The sequence below is a fragment of the Delphinapterus leucas genome, chromosome 17 (assembly GCF_059928025.1).
Source record: "Delphinapterus leucas isolate spDelLeu-1000000601 "Yukka" chromosome 17, BTC_Dleu_Yukka2, whole genome shotgun sequence".
NCBI classification, from domain to species: domain Eukaryota; kingdom Metazoa; phylum Chordata; class Mammalia; order Artiodactyla; family Monodontidae; genus Delphinapterus; species Delphinapterus leucas.
This window is the reverse complement of record NC_143145.1, coordinates 48,050,527-48,062,930: the sequence shown is the minus strand read 5'-3', so window position 1 is coordinate 48,062,930 and position 12,404 is coordinate 48,050,527. Positions and strand designations below refer to the sequence as shown.

Sequence of the window (12,404 nt, the reverse complement as noted above, 5' to 3'; positions counted from 1 at the left end):
GGCTAAGCGGAGCTGGGCTCAGGCGTCAGCCCTCCCGCTCCAAGTAACTCCCCAGAAGTATTGCTTGGTGTGCATTTCCAGGCTCTGCCTTCTTTCTCATCTCTTGGTGGCAGGTTGAGGAAGAGGAGAAAAGGTTAAAGTTTTTCATAAACCGGCAGAATAAGCTTATAACATCCTCTCACTATCTCTGCATAGGTTCTAGTCTCTGCAGCACTACATAAGCTTTGCCCGAAGTAATGAACAGTTAAAAGTCAAGTGTAGTACTTCACCAAAAGACTTAAAAATGCTTGCGCACTGTAAAGGATTACGTTGCAGAGAGCACACATGGACCCAGAGCAACTTTTGCCAAAAGAGAATATTGTGCTAAATGTACAGCCATAGCTCTTTTCCATATGAAGAAACAGTCAGAAGGATAAAAGAACTGGGTCAAAATCACACAAGTAAGTAGGACAGAATCTGGTCTGTCTGTCGTAAGGGTTGTGTTCTTTAACCAGCAGGCTAGCTTTTCTCAAATCTGATTCATGCATAGAATAACTAAACACCTCTGTTTGCCTTGAATATTCCCTGTTTATACGTAGGGCTGCTGCGGTTTCTCATATTGCCCACTTTGACTCCCAAAAGCAACCGAGAATACACAATAATTTGGTCATTCTATCCATGGACCACTGTGGTGGGACTGCCCAGGAAGCTTATTAAAAGTGCAGCTTCCTGAGCCCTACTCCACATCTAGATAAGTTTTCTTAGGGTTGGCTCAAGAATCCAGGTACAAGTCTTTTTAAGTGCTTTTGTGGAACCCCCCAGGTGAGTCTCTCGCTCCCGTAGTTAATAAACCATTTATTCTGCCTCCCCCAGATGCCCAGCCAGGTCCTATTAAGGTAGAAGTTCCCCCACCACATCAGAGGGATGCTCCCAGCCAAGTAATCTCTGGAGCCTTGGAGAATCTGAATGGTCTCATGCTGGCCCACCTGCCATGACAAAGCTCCTCCAGAGCATTCCCCTTCACATTTTACATTCTACCACTCCCAAAGGCAGTCTGCTCCAATGGGGCCTGACTTCGTGTGTCCTAACGTGCACCCGCTGATTCAAGCAGTTTAGGAATAGAAGGTGCTGTGGTTTTCAACCAGGGTGGCCCAACCTCTAAAATGGTAGTCGAAGCAGTCTCTACCTCCCGGGCACATCGCCTCTGCAACAGCCCCAGTGAACGAATGTCCCATCTTTGCTTTTTCGAGGTCGGCAACAGGGAGTCCCCTCCTAAAGAAGGTTGTCTCTCATTGCCACACTATCAAAGCCTGCCGCAAATGTTCCTTCCCGTAGGCTTGATCAGGCTAAGGGCAGAGTTGTCTCTTTCCTTCTCTGAGTCGGACCAAATCGTCTTAGAAACACCTCTTCACACTGTTGACCATGTTTTTCATGGGAGCTGCTGCTGAGTCTTTCTCTCATCCTTTCATGGTGGAGAGAAAGAGGATTCTAATGAGTTTTACTTCTAGGGGAGAGGGGAGTGTAATGATCATGTTGTCATTTTCTATTATGTCCTTGTGTCATGAATTTGTTTTCAATTTCATGTTAAAATGGGCCCACCATTTCCACTTTGTGAGGTCATTCAGCACCCTCCTTTTGCTCCTTTAACATCTCTCTCAGTATCACTTGGAAATATTTGAAATGGCATGAGCTTGTCCTCACGTTCCTATTAGCTGTAAATCTGGAGCCCCGACGTGAACCTAACCATTGAGCAGAACACCTCTCCACTACCTGTGTAACACTGGGTAGGCCCCTTAACCTCTTGGTTTTCTTAAGTCCTCAGTTGTAAAAATGTGAGGGTGCTATGGATTTATATTTGGGGCACGACAAGGTCGAGAGGAGTGTGTCTTTTCCTTTATTCTTCCAAACTGGAATGTCTTCCCTCTCTTCCGCATGGGTCCAAATCTCACTTGTCCTTCAGGCCGACTGCCAAGGAGCCTTCCCTGATTCCCCAGGCCACACAAATCTCTGCCTCTTAGGGTCAGTGCCATACAACCTAGCTGTCTCTTACGTTAATCTTGTCTCTCAAGCCAAACTCAGAATATGGGTCTCTCTTGCCCTCCCGTGGCCCCTGCGGCTGTGCCAGCCCACCGGCACGCCCCACGTGGGGTGTCTACTAGACTAGGGCATGGGTGGGGAGGCCCAGGGGTGAGGGGCGAGGCAGAGTACCTTTGCCTCTACCCTGTTCTCCTCCACAAAACTGCCCCTCCTCCTCAAGCCTGCCCCTCAAGTCAAAGGTTCCATATATGACGTCACTGGGTAGTGATGCCCTCACAGGCGTTCTCAGGGTTTCCATGGCAGCATAACTGTGCAAACGGGCTGCACTCAGAGAAACTTCGCTACCCGTTCTCCACCAGATACCGATCTTTTTGGCTGTCTGTGTGAGAATGTGTGACCGGGTAGTGTCTGTGTACTCTAACCTGTGCTCTGTTCCCTGGGTGGGCAGTGCAGCAGGTACACCCAGACAGGGCAACTCTACAGGCGGTGTGATATACACACAACCTCACCCGGCTGGCACATGTTCCTGTGGGGGTTGCCAACTACGTACAGCTGAGCACTTTCCCCCCAGATGTAAGTAATACCAGTGACCTGGGACGCCTTCAGGGACGCACAGTTCTCACTGCTGAGGACAAGTGAAAGCTCATCCCTGGACAAGTGTGCGGGACGGTTCTGAGCTTTATAAATATAGCCTTACCCTTTGGGCTACAGGATGCTTCCATTCAGACCCTTTCCTGATTGGCCTCTTAACAAAAGACAAGCGCATTTTTGTTGGCAAATTGCAAATGGAGCGGTTTGAGGAAGAGGGCCACTCTTGAACCGCACCTTCAAACCCAGGCACCACTGTGCTATCATGTAGACATCTATATCGGTCCCCTCAGACACATCCCTTACCGAGTTGCTGAGTACTAGGGGTGAGGGTGTTGCCATATTGATGGGAAGACCGTAAGAACGAAGGGGGGGGGCGGTGATGAAGTGCTAATGAGACTGGAGGGCTGAGGAGATGGTGTCCCAGGAGGCTAGGTTGATGTGCGCCTAGACTTGGTACCCAGAACCCGGTTCTGAGTCTCCTGATCACTCTGCCTCAGTATTTGGCCTTGTTCTAATCGACATAAAAGTATTAGACAGCTAGAGTTCAGTGTGGTTGAAATAGGCAGTATAAATGGGGCCCAAGAGGGGTTGCCAAGGTGGGCGGGGTTCTTAACCAATTTATATTAGATTATTTTTTTCCAAAACTTGAAAGACATTTCCATGAAAGCCCCAGAAGTGACACACTGCAAGAAATGTTTTCTCTGCTGTGGAAGGGAGAGATGGAGAGGATCATGATTGCAATTACTTTCGGGTTCTACTGTTTTCCCTGGGAACGGTGAAGAGACTTCCTCATGTGCTGCAGCCCTAGGCTCTAGGGATTGCTTTTGCAGCCAGTGTCCCTTCTCTAGGGACTCATAGAGATGATGCGCCAAGGCTGTGTTTTGGACGTCAAGTAGATTAAAAGGTCTTCAGCCAGAAACTGGGAGAGACATGAGAGAGGGAAATTCTGGCAGGAGACTGTGCACAGCAGAAGTGACTGATCAGTTCTGATTTTCTTTGCAGCAGCAGTGGCTCCCGCTTCTCATCCTACACCTGGTCATTACCATGTCCTGTACCGCGGGTGTGGAGAAACGCAGTTGGGCTGGCATGGGGAGACATACTGCCTGGTTGGTGGCTACCGGCTCTACGGGGATGTTCCTTTGGCCACGCCAGCTAAGGTAGAAGCAGAGAAGCCAGTCCCCAGACGTGCTCCGAAGAGAAAGCACTCTCTGGAATGGTCGGACGAAGACCTGGGTTGCCCCAGACCCAAAATCCGGCGATTGGAGCTTTCAAGCAGCACAGGAATACAAGGTGCTTTGATTGTCAAGCAGGGTGGCCCAACCTCTGGGCACATCGCCTCTGCAAGAGCCACAGTAAACGAATGTCCCATATTTGCTTTTTCAAGGTGGCAGCAGGGAGTCCCCTCCTAAAGAAGGTTCTCTCTCATTGCCACACTATCCAAGGTTGCCACACATGTTCCTTCCTGTGGGCCTCATCAGGCTAAGGGCAGAGCTGTCTCTTTGCTTCTCTGAGTCGCACCATATGGTCTTAGTAACACCTCTTCACCCTGTTGACCATGTTTTTCACGGGGGCTGCTGCTGAGACTTTATCTCATCCTTTCATGGTGGAGAGAGAGAGGATTCTAATGAATTTTACTTCCAGGGGAGAGGGGAGTGTTATGATTATGTTGTCATTTTCTATTATGTCCTTTTGTCATGAATTTATTTTCAATTTCATGTTAAAATGGGCCCACCATCCCCACTTAGTGAGGTCATTCAGCACCCTCATTTTGCACCTTCAACATCTCTCTCAGTATCACTTGGAAATGTTTGAAATGGCATGAGCTTGTCCTCACATTCCTATCAGCTGTAAATCCGGAGCCCCACCATGAACCTAACCATTGAGCAGAACACCTCTCCACTACCTGTGTAACACTGGGTAGGCCCCTTAACCTCTTGGTCTTTTTAAGTCCATAGTTATAAAAATGTGAAGGTGCTATGAATTTATATTTGGGGCGGGACAAGGTAGAGAAGAGTGTGTCTTTGCTTTTGTTCTTCCAAACTGGAATGTCTTCCCTCTCTTCCCCATGGAAGATGCTCCTTTGGCCTCGCCAGCCAAGGTGGAAGCAGAGAAGCCAGTCCCCAGACGTGCTCCGAAGAGAAAGCACTCTCTGGAAATGCCGGACGAAGACCTGGGTTGCTCCAGACCCAAAATCCGGCAATTGTAGCATGGTGGCAGGAGGCGGACCCCACAGAATCTTGCAGGTGAGTCATCCTGAAGAGAAGGCAATGGTTTAAAGGCCTAAGGCAGCGAATGCCTCTTCCTGCACTGACACCCCCCGCCCCCCACTGCCCACTGCCACAGATTAGAACCTGCATCATTTTGTCTGAGCCTTCCCCAGCCAGGAGCCTCCTTCTATACTAAATGGCCATAAGCCAGGAGCCTCAGAAACTGAGGTTTGTAATGAGAGTCTGCCCTGAACATCCCAGGGCTGAAGCTGGCCTGGAAGAAACCCTGACGTTCCTCTGCTTAATCCTCAGGGGCCCCTTTGTGAGCTGAAGAAAGAAAAGTCTAGAAAAAACGGATACCTGGGAGGGGAAGATGGCGGAAGAGTAAGACGCGGAGATCACCTTCCTCCCCACAGATACACCAGAAATACCTCTACACGTGGAACAACTCCTACAGAACACCTACTGAACGCTGGCAGAAGACCTCAGACCTCCCAAAAGGCAAGAAACTCCCCACATACCTGGGTAGGGCCAAAGAAAAAACGAAAAAACAGAGACAAAAGAATAGGGACGGGACCTGCACCAGTGGGAGGGAGCTGTGAAGGAGGAAAGGATTCCACACACTAGGAAGCCCCTTCGCGGGAGGAGAGTGCGCGTGGCGGAGGGGGGAAGCTTAGGAGCCGCGGAGGAGAGCACAGCCACAGGGGTGCGGAGGGAAAGCGGAGAGATTCCCGCACAGAGGATAGGTGCCAACTGGCGCTCACCAGCCCGAGAGGTTTGTCTGCTCAGCCGCGGGGGTGGGCGGGGCTGCAAGCTGAGGATCGGGCTTTAGTCGGAGCGCAGGGAGAGGACTGGGGTTGGTGGCGTGAACATAGCCTGAAGGGGTTAGTGCACCACGGCTAGCCGGGAGGGAGTCCGGGAAAAGATCTGGAGCTGCCGAAGAGGCAAGAGACATTTTCTTCCCTCTTTGTTTCCTACTGCGCGAGGAGAGGGGATTAAGAGCGCTGCTTAAAGGAGCTCCAGAGACGGGCGCGAGTCGTGGCTAAAAGCGCGGACCCCAGAGACGGGCGTGAGACGCTAAGGCTGCTGCTGCCGCCACCAAGAAGGCTGTGTGCGAGCACAGGTCACTATCCACACCCCGCTTCCGCGGAGCCTGTGCAGCCCGCCACTGCCAGGTTCCCGGGATCCAGGGACAACTTCCCCGGGAGAACGCACGGTGAGCCTCAGGCTGGTGCAAAGTCACGCCGGCCCGTGGCGCCGCAGGCTCGCCCCGCACTCCGTGCCCCTCCCTCCCCCCGGCCTGAGTGAGCCAGAGCCCCCGAATCAGCGGCTCCTTTAACCCCGTCTTGTCTGAGTGAAAAACAGACGCCCTCCAGCGACCTACACGCAGAGGCGGGGCCCAATCCAAAGCTGAGCCCCTGGGAGCGGTGCAAACAAAGAACAGAAAGGGAAATCTCTCCCAGCAGCCTCAGAAGCAGCGGATTAAAGCTCCACAATCAACTTGATGTACCCTGCATCTGTGGAATACATGAATAGACAACGAATCATCCCAAATTGAGCAGGTGGACTTTGAGAGCAAGATTTATCATTTTTTCCCCTTTACCTCTTTTTGTGAGTGTGTATGTGTATGCTTCTCTGTGAGATTTTGCCTGTATAGCTCTGCTTCCACCATTTGTTCTAGGGTTCTATCTGTTTTTTAAAAAATTTTTTTCTTAATAACTATTTTTATTTTAATAACTTTATTTTACATTACTTTATCTTCTTTCTTTCTTTCTTTCTCTCTCTCTTTCTTTCTTTCTTACTTTCTTTCTCTTTCTTTCTTTCTTTCTTTCCTTCCTTCCTTCCTTCCTTCCTTCCTTCTTTCCTTCCCTCATTTAGACAAAGAATCATCCCAAATTGAGGAGGTGGACTTTGAGAGCAAGATTTATGATTTTTTTCCCCTATTCCTCTTTTTGTGAGTTTGTAAGTGTATGCTTCTGTATGAGATTTTGTCTGTATAGCTTTGCTTCCACCATTTATCCAAAGGTTCTATCCGTTCGTTTTTTTTTTCTTAATAAGTAATTTTTAATTTAATAGCTTTATTATATTTTACTTTATTTTACTTTATCTTCTTTCTTTCTTTCTTTTTTCCTTCCTTCCCTCCTCCCTTCCTTCCTTCCTCCCACCGTCCCTCCCTCCCTCCATCCTTTCTTTCTTTCCTTCTTTCCTTCTTTTCTTCTTTCTTTCTTCCTTCCTTCCTTCCTTAAATTAAATTCAATATAGATATTTAAATTTAAGGTAAAACTAAATTATAATTTGAAATTATATGTGGAGTTTTATTTCCTAAAGAATATTTTGGAAATTTGAACTCCTATTTTAACTTATATTTTCAGAGAAGGTATTTGGTCCAAATGAAGAATATCTTCAATTATTGTTCTTCTATTGCAAGCAAAAAAGGATTTATACTTCTTTTCATGAAGTATGGTTGTTTGACAACAGAAGGATAAATATTTTATATTTTTAGAAACAACAGTCAGGCTACTGATATTCTTAATGAGTTTTAATAAATCTGAATGCTTCTTATCATCTACTCTTTAGCTGGTACCTGAGGAGTTGTATACCTCCGGGAAGATATGTGCTCCAGACCCGTAAATATGCAGTTCACAGAGCCCACCACCAGAGGACAATAATGAAGTAAAATCTTGAAACCATGTAGTGAAAATAGTGGGAGTTTAAATAAAAGCAACATTTCACAGTATGCTTTTCTGACCAATGTTATATCTAATAACCTAATGGATTATATGTACATGGATTCTGAAAAGTCAGCAGCACACTTCGCTGGTCAATTTCTATGATAAGGGGAACGGAATTTGAGTGTAGAAAAACAGTATACTTACATCTTAAAATTCCACCCCTACAGAATCTACTCACTATTGAAAACTGGTAAGAATAATAGCTTTCTGTGTCTCAGTGACCAGTTAACATTTTCAAGAGTAGAATTTATCTTCCTATGATGCTCAAATACACAGGGAAAATGCATATCTAGGACAGTGGATAAACTCTATATGACATGAGAAAATAGTTATTCAAATGGAAAAAGTATAAGATCTACAAGGCACAGTTTTATATGCATTAGTGTGGATATATACGTAAAGAAGCTCTAAGAAACATAAAAATCACTTCCAGGAAGTAATTTTAGGTAGAAGAGAATTAACATGGATGAGGAAGAAAAGAGAGTTGGTTTTAAAATGGTTTCATTTACTTGTTTTTTTGTTTGTTTATTTATTTGGTCTTTGGAATATAAGAAAACGGTGGCTTTCAGATCAGTATCCCAGTGGACCAAAGGGACCGAGGTCTATCCTGGAGCCCGGCCATTGTTTGACTATCTTGTAATAATACTGGTGAAATACAACCAAATCATTTGAACTATAAGCATCCTCTCTGACAATAAACTTAAGACACCAACATTATATATTAAAGAAAGTAAAGAGAGAATACTGTTTTCTTTAGAGAGAGAATACAGACCCTGGACCAAATCAATAATGTCAGCAAACCTCATGGGTATAAAATATTCTGCTGCCTATCATTTAGAACATGCCTCTACAAGAGGGAAACTGGGCGATAATTTCCCCAGATTTTATGTTTAATCCAAATATTTTAGATAAGAGGCATCTCTAGTAAAACATTGTATTATTGATTCTTTCCAATATGATAGCTCACAGGAGTTCCTCTTTCCTTCTCAAATACATATGGGGAAATGGAGGTGGGTGGGGGTTAGAGGAAGTATCTAAATAGAGCATAATAATCAACAGTGTGTTTTTTAAAAATAGAAATTTCTATTCAAATTGTTTCCAGAGACAGAAACACACAGAGACAATTCCATGTGACAAGAGTGAAAGAGACCAGAGTGATGCAGCTGCAAATCAAAAAACTGCCAACACCAGTGATTGATGGCCACCACCAGAATCTGGTTAAGACAAAGAAGGATCCTCCCTCCCCTTGAGGCGTCAGAAAGAACATGGTCCTCTCAACACTTTGAGTTTGAACTTCTGGCCTCTAGAGCTGTGATAAAATAAATTTCTGTTCTTTTAAGCTAACAAGTTTGTGGTATCTTGTTATGGTAGCCCTAGAGATGACAGTATTTGATTCCTGAGCTGGCAACTGTATGTTGATTATGTAATGACTATGCCAAGATAATCAACAGACACAAAGATAAAGGCAAAACTGAGACTAAGCCCAGTTCTTTTTATTCCCAGAATAATAAATGATTTTTTAATTAATTTAGATCTCTTTGTCTAACCCCTCTGCTTTGCAGAAGAGTATGTGGGACCAATCAAGTATTAATATGTTATACTTTCATTTTAATTCATCTCAAATTATTTCTAATTCCCCTTACGAGTTCTTACTTGACCCATGAATTATTTAGGAATATATTCTTTAATTTCCATTTGTGATTTTCAACAAATTTCTTTCTGTTAACGATTTCTTGTTGCATTCTGTTGTCATCTGAGAGCACTCTTCGTATGGTTTATATCCTTTGAAATGTACTGAAATTTGTTTTATGCTCTAGCATATAGTATATCCATGTGCATTTGAAAAGAATGTATATTCTGATGCTGTTGGGTGGAATGTTTTTTAGATGGCTGTTAGGTCTACTTGATTGATAATGCTGTTCAAGGTTTTTATTGTTGATTTTCTGTCTGTGCTGCTATTGAAAGAAGGGTTTTAAAGTATACGACTATTATTGTAGAACTGTCTGTTTCTCTTTTCTGTTGTGTCGATTTTGCTTCATTGTATTTTGAAGTCCTGTTGTTACGTGCATATAAGTTTATAATTATTATGCATTCTAGATGGAATAATCATTTTATCATTTTAAAATGTCTTTGTCTCTGGTAAAAATTTTCGTCTTAAAAAGTAATTTTTTTCTGATATTTTCTTAGCCACTCCGGTTTTGTTGTTGTTGTTTTGTTTTGTTTTTACTGTTATGGTATATCTATTCCAACCCTTTTACACTTCACCTATATATTTTCTTTTTTTTTTTTTTTAACATCTTTATTGGGGTATAATTGCTTTACAAAGGTGTGTTAGTTTCCGCTTTATAACAAAGTGAATCAGTTACACGCATACATATGTTCCCATATCTCTTCCCGCTTGCGTCTCCCTCCCTCCCACCCTCCCTATCCCACCCCTCCAGGCGGTCACAAAGCACCGAGCTGATATCTCTGTGCTATGCGGCTGCTTCCACTAGTTATCTACCTTACGTTTGTTAGTGTATATATGTCTATGCGTCTCTCTCGCTTTGTCACAGCTTACCCTTCCCCCTCCCCATATCCTCAAGTTCGTTCTCTAGTAGGTCTCTGTCTTTATTCCTGTCTTACCCCCAGGTTCTTCATGACATTTTTTTTCTTAAATTCCATATATATGTGTTAGCATACGGTATTTGTCTTTCTCTTTCTGACTTACTTCACTCTGTATGACAGACTCTAGGTCTATCCACCTCATTACAAATAGCTGAATTTCATTTCTTTTTATGGCTGAGTAATATTCCATTGTATATATGTGCCACATCTTCTTTATCCATTCATCAGATTACGGGCACTTAGGTTGTTTCCATCTCCGGGCTATTGGAAATAGAGCTGCAATGAACATTTTGGTCCATGACTCTTTTTGAATTTTGGTTTTCTCAGGGTGTATGCCCAGGAGTGGGATTGCTGGGTCATATGGTAGTTCTATTTGTAGTTTTTTAAGGAACCTCCATAGTGTTCTCCACAGTGGCTGAACCAATTCACATTCCCACCAGCAGTGAAAGAGTGTTCCCTTTTCTCCACACCCTCTCCAGCATTTATTGTTTCTAGATTTTTTGATGATGGCCATTCTGACTGGTGTGAGATGTGTAATACCAAGAATGAACTGCAATGTAGACTATGTAATGTAAACAGATGTAAACTATGGACTCTGAATGATTATGATGTGTTAGTGTACGTTAAACAGGTGTAATAAATGAACCACTCTGGTCGGGGGATGCTGATAATAGGGGAGGCTATGCATGTGCAGGGGCAGTGAGTATAAGGGAAATTCCTGTACCTTACCCACAACTTTGCTGTGAACCTCAAACTGCTCTTTTAAAAAGTATAAATAAATAATAAAAGAGAATTCATATCCTTCAAGAACAACGAAGTGGAGGAAGAAGGGGTACATCTCCGTCAGAGAATTATTAGCACTGCTTTCCCTTCTACTTAGAGCTCTAAGGCATTAGGGCCATATGCTACAAACAACATTCAAACCAAAATAACAAATGAAAGATTACCACTACTAAGATGAGAAAATGGATCTGTTGAGATGGGGCAGGGTGCTGAATATATCTACTTCCTTTCCCTGATGGTTCAAAACACTGCTAACTCCCTGCCACATCCTGGTAGAGAGGCTGGATTCACACACTTTCCAAACCGTAAAATCTAGAAATACATATTCCAACAGAACCTTAACTAGATATAAAATTACTCTACAATCAAGCAAATTGGAGGTAGTATGGAATTCATTTTTAAATTGGCTTTTGGCTGAATATAAAAATCAGCAGTTTAAAGGCCCAGAATAATTTTCAGCAACTAAGGCTTACGCATAACTTAAGAAACTCATTAGCTTCTTAAATTCTTAAATTTTCAGAGCCTGTGAAAGGAGTATAGCCTGGCTATATATTTCAACCAACACTCAAAGCACGTAACACCAGGTAGCATCAGAAAATTTTTTAAGAAATTGATAAAATGCCTCAGCTGCCTGCTGGAGCAGAGGGAGGAAACAGAGCAGAAAAAAACAAAGGACAAATACAACCAACAACAAAAGCAGTCATCTCACAAACTTTTAGCTGAAGGCCTCCCTCCGGATTCTTGCATGATTTCCCCCTTTACCTGATTCCTTTTAGATGTAAACATTTATATGGTGATCCTACGGTAAAGTTTTATGTGAGTCACCACTTTGTTCTATATGTCAAACAACCTAGTGCCTTCCACATATTCTTCTCCTGTAACTCAGAGCAGAACAAGACAGGAAACCTGTACTCTCTCAGAGACAAGACTCTGCCAACGTAGGCCAACTTCCTGAGAAGATGAGGGTTCCCATCTTTTTAACTTGCTGGTAAATTATTTTAAAGGCAGACTTATTTTGTTCTTTGTTTGTTTTGACGGGACACCTAAGTCAGCTTGAAATTACCTTTGATTTCAAACTCAAGACTAAACTTTATCAGACAGAACAGGAATCTGCCCAGTTCTGCCACTTGCTAACCAGGTAACATTGGGAAAGTAACAGTAACTGAGTGTTTGCTACTAAAGCACCGTTCAAACTGCTTTACTTAGATTCATCCATTTAATCCTCAAAAAGACCCTTTGAGGGGAGACCCAAGGAGACAAAGTAACTGTGTGAGAGAACAAGTAACCCACTCAAGATCACAGAGCTGGTAAGACAAAGAACTAGGATTAAAGCAAGGTAACCTTTTTGCCAGAGCCTGTACTCTTAACCACTTTACTGGTGGGTTTAAAATTTTTTTAATGTAACCCACTATAAGAAATATGTTCTACAGGGCTTCCCTGGTGGCGCAGTGGTTGAGAGTCTGCCTGC

At 43.8% G+C, this 12,404-nt stretch overlaps 1 protein-coding gene across 1 annotated transcript; it reads left to right on the top strand.

Annotated features, from left to right (window-relative positions):
• Positions 1–283: 283 nt before the first annotated feature.
• Positions 284–4,031, top strand: LOC149746963 (DPEP2 neighbor protein-like). The gene is made up of 2 exons (XM_089898556.1): positions 284–440; positions 3,610–4,031. Exons 1-2 carry the CDS (start codon positions 368–370, stop codon positions 4,014–4,016), a joined length of 480 nt encoding a protein of 159 aa, XP_089754682.1. The 5' UTR covers positions 284–367; the 3' UTR covers positions 4,017–4,031.
• The last annotated feature ends 8,373 nt before the right edge of the window (positions 4,032–12,404 follow it).